Source organism: Thunnus thynnus, chromosome 3, assembly GCF_963924715.1.
Source record: "Thunnus thynnus chromosome 3, fThuThy2.1, whole genome shotgun sequence".
Lineage (NCBI taxonomy): Eukaryota > Metazoa > Chordata > Actinopteri > Scombriformes > Scombridae > Thunnus > Thunnus thynnus.
This window is the reverse complement of record NC_089519.1, coordinates 3,195,037-3,212,047: the sequence shown is the minus strand read 5'-3', so window position 1 is coordinate 3,212,047 and position 17,011 is coordinate 3,195,037. Positions and strand designations below refer to the sequence as shown.

Below are 17,011 nucleotides of genomic sequence, written 5' to 3'. Positions count from 1 at the left end.
ACGTGTCAGTCTGGAGAAATTCAGTGATGATGAACTTTGTAAAGCACATTTTGAAGGCAGGTGAGTTAATAAATAAGGATCCAATGTATGAAAATATTAAAGCAAGACAATGACACCAGAGATGATGGTTTATATATATGAGAATGAATCATGTTTCCTTTTGTACCGTCCCTGTCATGAGAACTGCATTATGGGAATTGTAGGATCCAGTGTTTTTGGAGTTTGACCAATACTAAGGACTAAAAGTCACAAGTGGTTAAGAAGAATAAGTTGTGTTGTTAATTTTTGTCAGGACTTTACTGTTTGTTCTTACAGCTCAACTGTGGCACAGACATAACAAGAGCAGCATGCAGGAACTCTTACACCTGCTCACAGTGATGCTGGAGGATGTTGTGTGTGTACATGTCTGCAAATGTATCCACTTGTCATTTAGTGAAAAGACATGACTCAGGATTATATATACTGGACTGATAGCTTTATTGATCCACTGATACACGCTGCAAATGACATCAAACATTGTAGTTACTCTGCTGCAGAAATGCATTTGTCCACTTTAAGATAATTGCATTTATAAAATTATAAAGGATATAGAATGACACAGATATCAATCAGTCATGCTGAGAACTTCATTTGATTAGTGAGATTTCACTGATGAGCACACCAACTCCTTTAAAAAAATGAAAAGTAAGTGTTGTCTAATTCTGCTTCATGTTGATGGTATTTGCTGTTCAAAGTTAACTTTAACTCAGAAATGGGGGAGCTCTCAGAGTTAAAACAAATGATCCTCATAGTACTGGGCCCTGGCAGTGACATCATTGGAATAGTCCCCTCCGGTAGTGTGATCGTCCACTTTGCTGTAGGAGGAGGCCATTTCTTCTGTTCCCATGTTGTAGGCAGCCAGAGCTCCTAAAGCAGGAAGAAAATAATTTGAAGGGTGCAGAAAAATGCAGTGAGGTGAGTTTATTTTGCCAATTTGTTGTATTATTTCAAGGAGGTTTGTGTTCTTCAGCAGGGATTGATAATTGATAATTGATAATTGATAATTGACATTCACAGTTTTCACAGTTGACATCCATTCAAAACACATTCTGACTTTAAAGGAGCTGTATCATGCTTTGTGATTTTCTGTTATTTATATACTGTTATGATGTTGGATATCTGTGTTAAACATGGTCAAAGTTCTGAAACCTGAGATGATCGTATGTGTAAATGCTCCCTGCAAGTCAAAATTCGGGGTTCAATGGTTTGTTGATGTAGCCTGGAGGTCAGCTGTGACGCAGCTTCTGGGAGCTAACCAATCAGAACAAAGTGGGCTTATCGGAACAGCCTGTTTCAGACAGAGGCTGAACTGAGGGGCTGCATAAAGGGCCAGTTTAGATCAATAAGTTGTTTTTTTTACTGTAATCATGCAAAGATATTCCAGTAAAGCCCCAGATTAAAAATTATAGACCCAGAAATGTGCATGATATGGTCCCTTTAATGCCATTTATAGAAAGAATTTGAACATTTCTGACTTTGGCGCCCCCTAGTGGTAGAACTGAAAAGGCTGAAGGCAACACATAGTGTACTGCACCATCACTCACCAGGATTGTCTCATTTATTTATTCTCACAAACAAAAAGGTGTCCTGTCCGAATAATTAGAATAATGCTCTAATCACACAAACAGTCTGCAAACAGAGGCTTTAATTTACTAAATTAAATAATACTGGTGGATTAGTTGTTTCAGGAATTCAAAAGTAATTGCTTTTACAGATTTATTTGTAAAAACTTCAGTTTTCATTTTGAAACTTTGTAAAATCTTTCTGTTTGTTCTGATGTTGTAAATTTTACACTGATACCACTAACTCACACTGCAACAATAGACAACATTGTTTTACAACCCAAAGACACACAGACAACTCTTCAGATGGATGATCTTTACCTTTCAGCTTCTGGTTCTTGTCCCAACGAGGAAATTTTTTCTCAATGTCATCTGAGTATAAGTCTACTAGACTCTTAGTGCCTTGATTGATATGTTTCTGGCTGTCCCACTCACCCTCAGGCTTGTGCCAGTTCTTGTCAATCTAGGAAGCATAAAAATAAAAGACATTACTATCAGGCAGGTGGATGCAGAGAGTGTGTTGGACAGAGACTTGTGTGTGGAACACAGACCTGCATTAGTCCGAAGGCGTTCCCGTTGTTCCCCCAGCCATTAACCAAACCTGCCCCTCTGCCTCCGCGGGTCTCTCTGGAGATGATGCCAGCCACGACAGAAGGCTGCACGTCATATTTGTCAGCAGCCTTGATAATCTTGTTTTTGTACTTCTTTATGTAAGGAAGATCATCTTCAGCCATCTCATGGGATGCGCGCACTCCTGAGGAAATGAAAGTTTCTATTCATTTAAACTTCATCATGTAAAATGTTCATGGCTGTGCCACATTATTCAGTATCAGAAAGTGTCTCAATTCAAATACATTTTCTTTAATTTACCAGGATAACCCAGTCAGTATCAACACTGCTTTCAGGGAGTTTCTTTACATAATTAACTAGACTAAGAGTCTATAGAGGAGCTTTGAGCTAAATGCTATCAGGTATAATGTTTACCAGGTTCACCATCTTAGTTTATCAGCACTCAAGACAATGTTCAGCGGAGGATGATGGGAATAAAATTATTGGACAAATTAAATTTACAAGATGTAAAGTTAAGAGATCACCAGTTATTACAAGTCATCCTGAGGGGAAATCTGTATCAGCGGGTTAGCTTAGCTTACCACAAAGACTGAAAACAGGAAACAGATATTTTTTCTGTTCACAGAAAATCATCTGCCTACCAGCACCTGTAAAGCTCAATAATCAACACGTTATATCTCATTTGTTTAATCTGCAAAAGCATAATCCTAAATGTAAAAACAAGTTGTGTTTTCAAGGGCCGGCTGTTATGTGTGGGACTATTTCTTGGTCGGGCGCAGTGACTTAAAACCAGCATATCATTTTTATACTTTATTTTTGTACAGATTAAATGAGATATAATTAGTGAGCTTCAGAGGTTCTGGCAGGTGGATTTTATTACCTTTGGACTAAACCAGACTAGCTGTTTCCCCTGATTCCAGTCCTACTAAACTAAACTAACCAGCTGCTGGATGTAGCTTCATATTCATTGTACAGACATGAGGGAGGTGATTTTCTCATCCAACTCTCTGTAAGAAGGGGAAGCGCATTTCCCAAAATGTTGAACTATTTTTTAATTTGGTCCAATATGCTGCCAATACCAGCCATTTACAGAAGTTTGTAAATCTTGATTTTGTCTCTTGATCCAGCTTGTCATGAGACGAGCAGCCCTGTTGGTCTCACCATGTTTTGTTTCACTGCAGTAGTGCTGGAGGTAAGAAGAACAGCATTGTGCATTGTGACCAGGACTTTCCTGTTTACATGAGCCTCTGCTCTGCTTATTCTACCCAAACCAGCTCCTCATTTATTGACCACCTCTTCCAGAGGACCTGCTTGAAGATATTAACCCTGTCACTAATGATCCAGGAGTCCTTCTATTCATCATGATGAGGATGGTGTTTGATGTCACTCACCTCTGGAGCTTTTTCCATCAGCCCGTGCTGTCTCGTCTGATGCACCAGTTGTGTTAACCTTACGAATGTCTCCATGTGGATAGTCTGTATCAGAAAGCCATGAAAACTACACTAAACACCAAACATAGAATATATACAACAAAACATATACAAGTCAGAAAAGTTCAAATGCAAAATGTAAGAAATTCATGTAAAAGTATTTAGATGACCTTCTCCTCTCTGAATTTACCAGAGCAATAACATTATCATCTCACAACCCCTCAATGACACTTTGGAGGGAGCCCGACCCCTAGGTTGGGAATCTAGGGTAAAAAACTGTTAAAACTAGCTCCACCTCGCTCAGCTACAACTGTAAAATGCTGATTATGCACCAAATACATCAGTATTAATAATTTAATAATGTTGTATATGATAATATATCACAGGGGACATTTTTCTGCAGAATAAGTATTTTTTGATACTTAAAGTACATCTTGCTTTTCTACTTTTTCTTTACTAACTTTTTAGCATCTTGGATATTGTTGTATTGGTACTTTTATTTAAGGATCTGAGTTCTTCCTCCACAAATACCATCATGCAGCCACACACACATTACTGTGGTGGACAAAGAGTCATTTTCACAAAACAAAGTGTACTTACCATCGACCACATGTTGTTTTTCTGTTGCTCAATTTCAGCACCGTGATGGACAAAGACGCATTTTCAACAAAAAGTGTACTTACTCTGAGACATGTTGGTCTTTCTTCTCTGTTGCTCCTCCAGAAGTGATGGTGATTATCAGACTGTTCCTCTACTTAAAGAGTGAATCTCATCTCCACTGGCTGCAGCACAGCCAGTCAAACCAGAGGAGATGGAGCACATGGTTTCCCAGAAATAACTGTCCAGCAGGGAATGAACCCTTTAACCCAACCAGTATTCAGTCAAAATGAAAGTAAGTAAGCACTTATCAAATATTTGGACTTTTGTATTTAGGTGTATTGATGTGGATTTTTACTTTTTGGTTTAGTTTGCACTGATGTTGTTTTAGTATTATTTGCTTTTAAATGCTCTGCAATTTAAATAAAACTAATAAACAACTTTGACTCATCGGTTCCTCTTTAAATGTTGCTTTAAAAAAAGAAACTCAGAATCCAAATATTAAAAATACAAACAGGACAGAAAGACAATCTGAAGGGTTGAAACAGTGAGGCCGATATTTCACTCGTACAAACCAAGAAGCAAAATCCAACTGATGATAAACTGATAAATAAATTATCTGACTGGAGTCATATTTGATAAATCAAAGTTGTTTAATGTCATGTTGCATCTTAAACCACTACATCTATACCTTAAGTTTCAGCCCTTATGATTAAATTAAGGACAGACAGTATATGCATATCAAACAAAGGTTTGACCCTGAATCATACGTCACTTCTCTAGAAGCCAAAGATCTTTAGTTGCACAGCTGAGAACTCATTTCTATAGATTAGACTTCTTATAAATACTCTGTTTGCTTTTAGTTTTGTTTGTTTGTTTGGTTGTGTGTTTTAATTCTTGTGTATGTATCATGCATATGTATGTGTATTTATGTATGTATGTATGTATTTTATCCTATTTGTGAAGCACTTTGTAAATGTGTGTTTTAAAAAGTGCTATATAAATAAAATTATTATTATTATTGTTATTATTATTATTATTATTATGTCTCTGGTGTGTTTGATCATTATGAACGAGCAGACTTGCTTTATTCTGGTCACATTAGCTGCTAGTTGACTTTTTCTATAAGCAGTTAAATCAAGGTTCACTTGTTATCTTGTTGGTTCATTTCTGCAGCCACAGGTCTGTTGTTGCATCACTTCACATACTATAACGCAGCTTCCTGCAGCTCAGTTTCAGTTTAGTTTGTTCGGCTCATTGGAGACAGGCTTTTCACAGTATGAAACTTTATGAAACACCACTGCTGGAAAATGAAAAAAGGTGAAAACTCTGTTTCTCCTTATATATCATAGTAATGCACGAAATTCTTGTTATTATTGTGACCTGCCTAACTGGAGGGTAAGGCTAATCCCACCTTAACCCGGGCTCACCCCAAGACCACCTACTCTATACAGGTCAACACACAGATAAGTGTAAAGGATTAGACAGAGACGTGGCTTCGAGTCCAATTGTATCAAAATTTATTTAAAAAAGATCAATTTATAAAAATGACAGTGGCGTTGTAATACAACCAGAGATCAATTTATTAATGTAATAAAGTTAATATCTGCCAAGTAGGTATTAAAGAGTTAAAATGCCTCACACACCCTCACAATCATGCTGTGTCTGTGCATATAATAAAAAAATATATATTCAAAATACTCCTCACTCTAAAGGAAAAAAAACAACAACAAAAAAACATATGATTAACAAGCCAGGCTGACTGGTACAGGATAACCGCTTTTTCCCACGACTATATCAACATGTGCCTTACAGCACTGCCACCACTGCAAACACACACACCAAACTAACACCCCTAGGTGCCGTGTAATACTTATCTGCATGCAGGTGCACCACAACCCATACGGCTAGAGCCCCCAAACAGTACAGCCCGGGTATCTGAAGCTAAATAAAGAAGCACAGAGACAGCATTAATACACCTGACGAGGTCCTTCAGGCGCAGTGGGTTCGTTGGATAACACAAGGCAACCAATCCTACAGTCAGTCAAAATATACTAAACCAAAAGAGGCAAAAACAACACTAAATATAACTAAACAAAAGAAACCAAGAAAAGAGAAAAGATAATAAAAAAATTTAAAAGAAAGTCCAGCCTTTTCCAGCCACTGGTAGGATTTCTTGATATCAGCCACTTCTTCTATCTGTCGGTGGTACATGCCATGTAGGGGCTTGTCCCTCCATGATGGTTCCTTCTCCTCCTCTGCATCATCGGGTTTCTGCTGCCTGAGATATTCACTTAGCAGTTCATCTTTGGGGGCCATCTTCCTGATGTATTCCTGGATGTTGGTTGTTTCATCCTGGACAGTGGCTCTGACGCTCACCAGTCCTCGGCCGCCCTCGTTCCGCTTAGTGTACAGTCTCAGGGTGCTGGATGAAACCCTCCATGCATTTGTAGCTGTCCTGAACATCTGCAATGGTGCCTGCTGGTAGCTCAACCCCCTTGGTCCTGATCACCTTCCCTCTCTTCGATACCATCCGACCACACTTTTCTAGTCCGAATGACATTCCGATGTCGTTGCTGTAGATCCCGGTGAGGTGGATCAGTGAGTCGATGTCTCGCTCATTCCTGGCATACAGCTTGATGTCATCCATGTAGAGGAGGTAACTGATGGTTGTTCCACTTCGGAACCGGTACCTGTAGCCACTCTTTGAGATGATCTGGCTGAGGGGGTTCAGGCCTATGCAGAACAGCAGCAGGGATAGTGCATCACTTTGGTATATGCCGCACTTGATGGTAACTTGTGCAATTGGCTTTGAGTTGGCCTCCAGAGTCGTTTTCCACAGCCCCATTGAGTTCTTGATGAAGGCTCTTAGTGTCCAGTTGATGTTGTACATCTGCAAGCATTCCAGTATCCATGTGTTTGGCATTGAGTCATAGGCCTTCTTGTAGTCAATCCAGGCAGTGCACAGGTTGGTCTGCCTGGTCTTGCAGTCTTGGGTGACTGCTCTATTGACCAGTAGCTGGTGCTTAGCACCCCTGGTATTACTACCAATTCCTTTCTGGGCCCTGCTCATGTATTGGGCCATGTGCCTATTCATCTTAGCCGCTATGTTGCCTGACAGGAGCTTCCATGTTGTACAGAGGCAGGGTATTGGCCGGTAGTTGGATGGGATTATGCCCTTCTAGGGGTCCTTCATGATTAGGACTGTCCACCCTTGGGTTAACCATTCTGGGTGCGTCCCATCCATCAGCAGCTGGTTCATTTGTGCTGCCAGGCGTTCATGTAGTGCGGTCAGTTTCTTTAGCCAGTAGGTGTGGATCATGTCCGGGTCCGGTGCTGTCCAGCTCTTCATACCTGACACTCATTCTTGGATGTCTGCCATTGTAATGGTTACTGGATCTTGTTCTGGGAGATTGCTGTGGTCTGCTCTTAGATCCAATAGCCACTGAGCATTGGTGTTATGTGATGCCTCCTTCTCCCATAGGCTCTTCCAGTATTGTTCAGTCTCAGCCCTGAGAGGATCTGTTCTTGTGTTATTACCTTGCCACTGAAAGTACAGTGGAGAACATCCTATTAATTCTCCTGGCTTCTGCTTCTCCTGTGTATCTCTTCAGGCGGGTAGCCAGAGCTGTGAGCCTTTGCTTGGCAGTCTCCAGTGCCTCAGGTATAGACAGCTTGTTGTACTTCCTGGGTATTCCTTCCGTCCCCACACCTTTCTGTAGCTCTGAGAGTTGACTTGGCCTCCAGCATATATATATATATATATATATATATATGTGTGTGTGTGTGTGTGTGTGTGTGTGTGTGTGTGTGTGTGTGTGTATGTATGTATGTATGTATGTATGTATGTATGTATGTGTATATATATATACAGTACAGTATATATATATTATTTATTTATTTATTTACCTTCAGTGTTGTTGTTAGAAGCCTTAGAGTTATTTTAGATGACTGAGATACACTAAAACACATCATCTGGATGCCATTTCTAAAATGTTTGTTTGTTCAAATCTTCTCCATCCATGACATCTGCTGCCACCAGGAATCTTTCACAGTCATACAACAATTATTTAAAACATAGTGACTGAAGTTTGAAAAGTCAGATCTGAAACAGGTTGTTGTGGAGGGATTTGTCATTTTCTCTTTCAAACTTTTCTCCGTTGTGTGGTGCAACATGAAGTCATGTGTCTCAGGTTAAGAGCTAACATTGAATGAATAGTGCACCCTGTTGTGGACAAAACTGGAAATTACAAGCTGAGGTGTGAAACCAAAGTCTTACTCACAAATCAGGAGTCTTATTCACAAAACCTCCTACGACTAAACGTTTCTCCTGACTGGCCGAGTTAGGAGAAACTCCTAAGAATAAGAGGCGTGTCAGTCAGGAGAAATTCAGTGATGATGAACTTTGTAAAGCACATTTTGAAGGCAGGTGAGTTAATAAATAAGGATCCAATGTATGAAAATATTAAAGTAATACAATGACACCAGAGATGATGGTTTATATATATGAGAATGAATCATGTTTCCTTTTGTACCGTCCCTGTCATGAGAACTGCATTATGGGAATTGTAGGATCCAGTGTTTTTGGAGTTTGACCAATACTAAGGACTAAAAGTCACAAATGGTTAAGAAGAATAAGTTGTGTTGTTAATTTTTGTCAGGACTTTACTGTTTGTTCTTACAGCTCAACTGTGGCACAGACATAACAAGAGCAGCATGCAGGAACTCTTACACCTGCTCACAGTGATGCTGGAGGATGTTGTGTGTGTACATGTCTGTAAATGTATCCACTTGACATTTAGTGAAAAGACATGACTCAGGATTATATATACTGGACTGATAGCTTTATTGATCCACTGATACACGCTGCAAATGACATCAAACATTGTAGTTACTCTGCTGCAGAAATGCATTTGTCCACTTTAAGATAATTGCATTTATAAAATTATAAAGGATATAGAATGACACAGATATCAATCAGTCATGCTGAGAACTTCATTTGATTAGTGAGATTTCACTGATGAGCACACCAACTCCTTTAAAAAAATGAAAAGTAAGTGTAAGTCTAATTCTGCTTCATGTTGATGTTATTTACTGTTTAAATTTAACTTCAACTCAGAAATGGGGGAGGTCTGAGTTAATACCCTTTCCCCTCATAGTACTGGGCCCTGGCAAGGACATCACTGGAATAGTTCCCCCCATCAGTGTGACCGTCCACGTTGTTGGCTTTCATGTCTTTTGTTCCCTTGTTGTAGGCAGCCAGCGCTCCTAAAGCAGGAAGAAAATAAGTTTAAGAGTGAGGAAAAATGTGGTGAGATGAGTTTATTTTGCCAATTTGTTGTATTATTTCAAGGAATTTTGTGTTCTTCAGCAGGGATTGATAGTTGATAATTGATAATTGACGTTCACAGTTTTCACAGTTGACATCTGTTCAAAACACATTCTGACTTTAAAGGAGGTGTATCATGCTTTGTGATTTTCTGTTATTTATATACTGTTATGATGTTGGATATCTGTGTTAAACATGGTCAAAATTTCAAAACGTGAGATGATCGTATGTATAAATGCTCCCTGCAAGTCAAAACTCAGGGCTTCTGCCTGCTTTGAATGCTTTGTTTGCAACGTTTTTTTCTATCTTGCTGACGAGCTGACATCTGATTTGTTCAGTTTGTTCAATGGTTTGTTGACCTAGCCTGGAGGTCAGCTGTGACGCAGGTTCTGGGAGCTAACCAATCAGAACAAAGTGGGCTTATCGGAACAGCCTGTTTCAGACAGAGGCTGAACTGAGGGGCTGCATAAAGGGCCAGTATGGATCAATAAGTTGTGTTTTTTACTGTTACCATGCAAAGATATTCCAGTAAAGCCCCAGATTAAAAATTATAGACCCAGAAATGTGCATGATATGGTCCCTTTAATGCCATTTATAGAAAGAATTTGAACATTTCTGACTTTGGCGCCCCCTAGTGGTAGAACTGAAAAGGCTGAAAGCAACACATAGTGTACTGCACCATCACTCACCAGGATTGTCTCATTTATTTATTCTCACAAACAAAAAGGTGTCCTGTCTGAATAATTAGAATAATGCTCTAATCACACAAACAGTCTACAAACAGAGGCTTTAATTTACTAAATTAAATAATACTGGTGGATTTGTTGTTTCAGGACTTCAAAACTAATTGCTTTGTAGATTTATTCTTAAAAACTTCAGTTCTCATTTTGAAACTTTGTAAAAATCTTTCTTTATGTTTTGATGTTGTAAATTTTACACTGATACCACTAACTCACACTGCAACAATAAACAAGACTGTTTTACAACCCAAAGACACACAGACAACTCTTCAGATGGATGATCTTTACCTCTCAGCTTCATGGTCCCGGTCAACCGAGGAAATTCACGTCCGACGATTCGGTAGCAGTCTGCTAGAATCCAAGTGCCTTGATTGATATGTTCCTGGCTGTCCCACTCACCCTCAGGCTCGTGCCAGTCCTTGTGAATCTAAGAAGCATAAAAATAAAAGATATTATTATCAGGCAGGTGGATGCAGAGAGTGTGTTGGACAGAGACTTGTGTGTGGAACACAGACCTGCATTAGTCCGAAGGTCTTCCCATTGTTCCCCCAGCCATTAACCAAACCTGCCCCTCTGCCTCCGCGGGTCTCTCTGGAGATGATGCCAGCCACGACAGAAGGCTTCATTCCATAATTCTTAGCAGCCTTGATAATCTTGTTTTTGTACTGGTTTATGTAAGGAAGATCTTCTGCAGCCTCTGCAGAGGAAGTTAAAGTTTCTAATCATTTAAACTTCATCATGTAAAATGTTCATGGCTGTGCCACATTATTCATTATCAGAAAGTGTCTCAATTCAAATACATTTTCTTTAATTTACCAGGATAACCCAGTCAGTATCAACACTGCTTTCAGGGAGTTAATTTACATAATTAATTAGACTAAGAGTCTATAGAGGGGCTTTGAGCTAAATGCTATCAGGTATAATGTTTACCAGGTTCACCATCTTAGTTTATCAGCACTCAACACAATGTTCAGCGGAGGATGATGGGAATAAAATTATTGGACAAATTAAATTTACTAGATGTAAAGTTAAGAGATCATCAGTTATTACAAGTCATCCTGAGGGGAAATCTGTATCAGTGGGTTAGCTTAGCTTACCACAAAGACTGAAAACAGAGGAAACAGAGATTTTTTTCTGTTCACAGAAAATCATCTGCCTACCAGCACCTGTAAAGCTCAATAATCAACACGTTATATCTCATTTGTTTAATCTGCAAAAGCATAATCCTAAATGTAAAAACAACAAGTTGTGTTTTCAAGGGCCGGCTGTTATGTGTGGTAATATGATTTCAGTGGTTTTTGATCTGGATCTGGTCTAATGTGGTCTAGATGTGAATCAGCCTTTTTTCAGTTTTGACAAATTAAGGTTTCATAAATCTGACACAATCTGTGTTTCAATGAGTCTCTGGAGTCTCCCTGGTAATCTAGTCCAGATTTGACAAGTCTAAGTGTAGTGGATTTGGATAAGGACCTGGACTAATGTGATCTGAATGGAGAAATATCATTGAATATCATTGATCATACTGGAGTATTGATCTCTTGAGACTTTTTAATACTGAGCAGGTTGGACCACAGCAAATAGGCAGAAATAACAATAAGACTGAAAATCTGTTTACTATGAGTCATTTTCCCCTTATTTGTTACCTTTTTCATTTCATGAATTAGCTTGAAAACAACTGAAAACATCATCTACAGGCATTACGCCACTTTTAAAGTGGGTCAGAAAATTCCAATAAGAAGCTTAATTTCAGCACCGTGATGGACAAAGACGCATTTCCAACAAAAAGTGTACTTACCCCGAGACATGTTGGTCTTTCTTCTCTGTTGCTCCTCTAGAAGTGATGGTGATTATCAGACTCTTCCTCTACTTATACAGTGAATCTCATCTCCACTGGCTGCAGCACAGCCAATCAAACCAGAGGAGGTGGAGCACATGGTTTCTCAGAAATAACTGTTCAGCAAGGAATAAACCCTTTAACCCAACCAATAATCAGTCAAAATGAAAGTAAGTAAGCACTTATAAAACATTTGGACTTTAGGGGACAGGAGAAACTGAAAGAAAAAAACAGCAAAACTGTTTGGATGACAAATAATGTTCCAGCAGGGCATGAACCCAATTAAGTCAATATGAAAGTGAGTCAGTAAGTAAATACTTATCAACTAACTGCAGCTTAAATGGTTGGATGAGGGATATTTCCAGGAGTTACAAGAGGTTTACAGTAAAATGTTGACTTATTTTAAGCAGCAGTCAGCACAGAGACATTTCTCTGTTATCTCCCCAACCATCATCATCATCATCAGAAGCTCTGTCTTTTAACTGGTGCTGTGATGAATGTCAAATTAACAAAAGCTTGTTTATGGAGTAAGATGACACGTCATTAATTAAATTTAATTTGAGCTGTTAATCTGTCTTTCTTGTATTTAGGTGTATTGATGTGGATTTTTACTATTTGGTTTAATTTGCACTGATGTTGTTTTAGTATTATTTGCTTTTAAATGCTCTGCAAATTAAATAAAACCAATAAACAACTCTGACTCATCAGTTCCTCTTTAAATGTTGCTTTAAAAAGTCACTTCTCTAGAAGCCAAAGATCTTTAGTTGCACAGCTGAGAACTCATTTCTATAGGTTAGACTTCTTATAAATACTCTGTTTGCTTTTAGTTTTGTTTGTTTGTTTTGTTGTGTGTTTCAATTCTTGTGTATGTATCATGCATATGTATGTGTATTTATGTATGTATGTATTTTATCCTATTTGTGAAGCACTTTGTAAATGTGTGTTTTAAAAAGTGCTATATAAATAAAATTATTATTATTATTATTATTATTATTATTATTATTATTATTATTATTATTATTATTATTATGTCTCTGGTGTGTTTGATCATTATGAACGAGCAGACTTGCTTTATTCTGGTCACATTAGCTGCTAGTTGACTTTTTCTACAAGCAGTTAAATCGAGGTTCACTTGTTATCTTGTTGGTTCATTTCTGCAGCCACAGGTCTGTTGTTGCATCACTTCACATACTATAACGCAGCTTCCTGCAGCTCAGTTTCAGTTTAGTTTGTTCGGCTCATTGGAGACAGGCTTTTCACAATATGAAACTTTATGAAACACCACTGCTGGAAAATGAAAAAAGTTGAAAACTCTGTTTCTCCTTATATATCATAGTAATGCACGAATATATATATACACACACATATAATTATTTATTTATTTACCTTCAGTGTTGTTGTTAGAAGCCTTAGAGTTATTTTAGATGACTGAGATACACTAAAACACATCATCTGGATACCATTTCTAAAATGTTTGTTTGTTCAAATCTTCTTCATCCATCACATCTGCTGCCCCACCAGGATTCTTTCACAGTCATACAACAATTATTTAAAACATAGTGACTGAAGTTTGAAAAGTCAGATCTGAAACAGGTTGTTGTGGAGGGATTTGTCATTTTCTCTCTCAAACTTTACTCCTTTGTGTGGTGCAACATGAAGTCATGTGTCTCAGGTTAAGAGCTAACATTGAATGAATAGTGCATCCTGTTGTGGACAAAACTGGAAATTACAAGCTGAGGTGTGAAACCAAAGTCTTACTCACAAATCAGGAGTCGTATTCACAAAACCTCCTACGACTAAACGTTTCTCCTGACTGGCCGAGTTAGGAGAAACTCCTAAGAATAAGAGACGTGTCAGTCAGGAGAAATTCAGTGATAATGAACTTTGTAAAGCACATTTTGAAGGCAGGTGAGTTAATAAATAAGGATCCAATGTATGGAAATATTAAAGTAATACAATGACACCAGAGATGATGGTTTATATATTTATATGAGAATGAATCATGTTTCCTTTTGTACCGTCACTGTCATGAGAACTGCATTATGGGAATTGTAGGATCCAGTGTTTTTGGAGTTTGACCAATACTAAGGACTAAAAGTCACAAATGGTTAAGAAGAATAAGTTGTGTTGTTAATTTTTGTCAGCATTTTACTGTTTGTTCTTACAGCTCAACTGTGGCACAGACATAACAAGAGCAGCATGCAGGAACTCTTACACCTGCTCACAGTGATGCTGGAGGATGTTGTGTGTGTACATGTCTGTAAATGTATCCACTTGTCATTTAGTGAAAAGACATGACTCAGGATTATATATACTGGACTGATAGCTTTATTGATCCACTGATGCACGCTGCAAATGACATCAAACATTGTAGTTACTCTGCTGCAGAAATGCATTTGTCCACTTTAAGATAATTGCATTTATAAAATTATAAAGGATATAGAATGACACAGATATCAATCAGTCATGCTGAGAACTTCATTTGATTAGTGAGATTTCACTGATGAGCACACCAACTCCTTTAAAAAAATGAAAAGTAAGTGTTGTCTAATTCTGCTTCATGTTGATGTTATTTACTGTTTAAATTTAACTTCAACTCAGAAATGGGGGAGGTCTGAGTTAATACCCTTTCCTCTCATAGTACTGGGCCCTGGCAAGGACATCACTGGAATAGTTCCCCCCATCAGTGTGACCGTCCACGTTGTTGGCTTTCATGTCTTTTGTTCCCTTGTTGTAGGCAGCCAGCGCTCCTAAAGCAGGAAGAAAATAAGTTTAAGAGTGAGGAAAAATGTGGTGAGATGAGTTTATTTTGCCAATTTGTTGTATTATTTCAAGGAATTTTGTGTTCTTCAGCAGGGATTGATAGTTGATAATTGATAATTGACATTCACAGTTTTCACAGTTGACATCTGTTCAAAACACATTCTGACTTTAAAGGAGGTGTATCATGCTTTATGATTTTCTGTTATTTATATACTGTTATGATGTTAGATATCTGTGTTAAACATGGTCAAAATTTCAAAACGTGAGATGATTGTATGTATAAATGCTCCCTGCAAGTCAAAACTCAGGGCTTCTGCCTGCTTTGAATGCTTTGTTTGCAACTTTTTTTTCTATCTTGCTGACGAGCTGACATCAGATTGTCAAATGAAGAACAAGAAAAAGAAGTTAAATCGTTTGTTTCATGGTTTGTTGACGTAGCCTGGAGGTCAGCTGTGACGCAGGTTCTGGGAGCTAACCAATCAGAACAAAGTGGGCTTATCGGAACAGCCTGTTTCAGACAGAGGCTGAACTGAGGGGCTGCATAAAAGGCCAGTTTAGATCAATAAGTTGTTTTTTTTTTACTGTAATCATGCAAAGATATTCCAGTAAAGCCCCAGATTAAAAATTATAGACCCAGAAATGTGCATGATATGGTCCCTTTAATGCCATTTATAGAAAGAATTTGAACATTTCTGACTTTGGCGCCCCCTAGTGGTAGAACTGAAAAAGGCTGAAGGCAACACATAGTGTACTGCACCATCACTCACCAGGATTGTCTCATTTATTTATTCTCACAAACAAAAAGGTGTCCTGTCTGAATAATTAAAATAATGCTCTAATCACACAAACAGTCTACAAACAGAGGCTTTAATTTACTAAATTAAATAATACTGGTGGATTAGTTGTTTCAGGACTTCAAAACTAATTGCTTTGTAGATTTATTCTTAAAAACTTCAGTTCTCATTTTGAAACTTTGTAAAAATCTTTCTTTATGTTTTGATGTTGTAAATTTTACACTGATACCACTAACTCACACTGCAACAATAAACAAGACTGTTTTACAACCCAAAGACACACAGACAACTCTTCAGATGGATGATCTTTACCTCTCAGCTTCATGGTCCCGGTCAACCGAGGAAATTCACGTCCGACGATTCGGTAGCAGTCTGCTAGAATCCAAGTGCCTTGATTGATATGTTCCTGGCTGTCCCACTCACCCTCAGGCTCGTGCCAGTCCTTGTGAATCTAAGAAGCATAAAAATAAAAGATATTACTATCAGGCAGGTGGATGCAGAGAGTGTGTTGGACAGAGACTTGTGTGTGGAACACAGACCTGCATTAGTCCGAAGGTCTTCCCATTGTTCCCCCAGCCATTAACCAAACCTGCCCCTCTGCCTCCGCGGGTCTCTCTGGAGATGATGCCAGCCACGACAGAAGGCTTCATTCCATAATTCTTAGCAGCCTTGATAATCTTGTTTTTGTACTGGTTTATGTAAGGAAGATCTTCTGCAGCCTCTGCAGAGGAAGTTAAAGTTTCTAATCATTTAAACTTCATCATGTAAAATGTTCATGGCTGTGCCACATTATTCATTATCAGAAAGTGTCTCAATTCAAATACATTTTCTTTAATTTACCAGGATAACCCAGTCAGTATCAACACTGCTTTCAGGGAGTTAATTTACATAATTAATTAGACTAAGAGTCTATAGAGGGGCTTTGAGCTAAATGCTATCAGGTATAATGTTTACCAGGTTCACCATCTTAGTTTATCAGCACTCAACACAATGTTCAGCGGAGGATGATGGGAATAAAATTATTGGACAAATTAAATTTACTAGATGTAAAGTTAAGAGATCATCAGTTATTACAAGTCATCCTGAGGGGAAATCTGTATCAGTGGGTTAGCTTAGCTTACCACAAAGACTGAAAACAGAGGAAACAGAGATTTTTTTCTGTTCACAGAAAATCATCTGCCTACCAGCACCTGTAAAGCTCAATAATCAACACGTTATATCTCATTTGTTTAATCTGCAAAAGCATAATCCTAAATGTAAAAACAACAAGTTGTGTTTTCAAGGGCCGGCTGTTATGTGTGGGACTATTTCTTGGTCGGGCGCAGTGACTTAAAACCAGTATATCATTTTTAT

General features: G+C 38.3%; 2 protein-coding genes across 4 annotated transcripts in view; both read right to left on the bottom strand.

Annotated features, from left to right (window-relative positions):
* Window positions 1-453: 453 nt before the first annotated feature.
* On the bottom strand, window positions 454-12,199 carry LOC137175172 (lysozyme g-like). Of its 3 annotated transcripts, none has more exons than XM_067580889.1 (5): window positions 12,063-12,134; window positions 3,563-3,646; window positions 2,153-2,355; window positions 1,923-2,064; window positions 454-906 (listed from the first exon to the last, which is right to left on the bottom strand). In XM_067580889.1, the coding sequence occupies exons 1-5, from the start codon at window positions 12,070-12,072 to the stop codon at window positions 770-772; spliced, it is 576 nt and encodes a 191-aa protein (XP_067436990.1). In that variant the 5' UTR covers window positions 12,073-12,134; the 3' UTR covers window positions 454-769. The 3 variants fall into 3 exon arrangements, with proteins under 3 accessions (XP_067436990.1, XP_067436983.1, XP_067436996.1); XM_067580882.1 differs by lacking the exon at window positions 12,063-12,134 and adding an exon at window positions 4,285-4,377; XM_067580895.1 differs by lacking the exons at window positions 454-906; window positions 1,923-2,064; window positions 2,153-2,355; window positions 3,563-3,646 and adding exons at window positions 9,021-9,466; window positions 10,556-10,694; window positions 10,783-10,964 and having other exon boundaries at window positions 12,063-12,199.
* Window positions 12,200-14,406: 2,207 nt separating this feature from the next.
* LOC137180522 (lysozyme G-like) overlaps window positions 14,407-17,011 on the bottom strand; it is a 3,269-nt gene continuing 664 nt past the window's right edge. The window contains exons 2-4 of the mRNA XM_067585914.1: window positions 16,198-16,379; window positions 15,971-16,109; window positions 14,407-14,851 (exon numbers count right to left, since the gene is read on the bottom strand). Of these exons, the coding sequence (XP_067442015.1) occupies window positions 14,721-14,851; window positions 15,971-16,109; window positions 16,198-16,379 (452 nt within the window). The 3' untranslated portion in view covers window positions 14,407-14,720. The remainder of the gene's footprint in view (window positions 14,852-15,970; window positions 16,110-16,197; window positions 16,380-17,011) is intronic.

Coding starts and splice junctions, on each gene's coding strand:
- LOC137175172 (XM_067580889.1), bottom strand. Junction 2,065..2,152: donor ACGCCTTCGGACTAATGCAG/GTCTGTGTTCCA, acceptor TATGCTTCCTAG/ATTGACAAGAACTGGCACAA. Junction 907..1,922: donor CAAGAACCAGAAGCTGAAAG/GTAAAGATCATC, acceptor TTCCTGCTTTAG/GAGCTCTGGCTGCCTACAAC.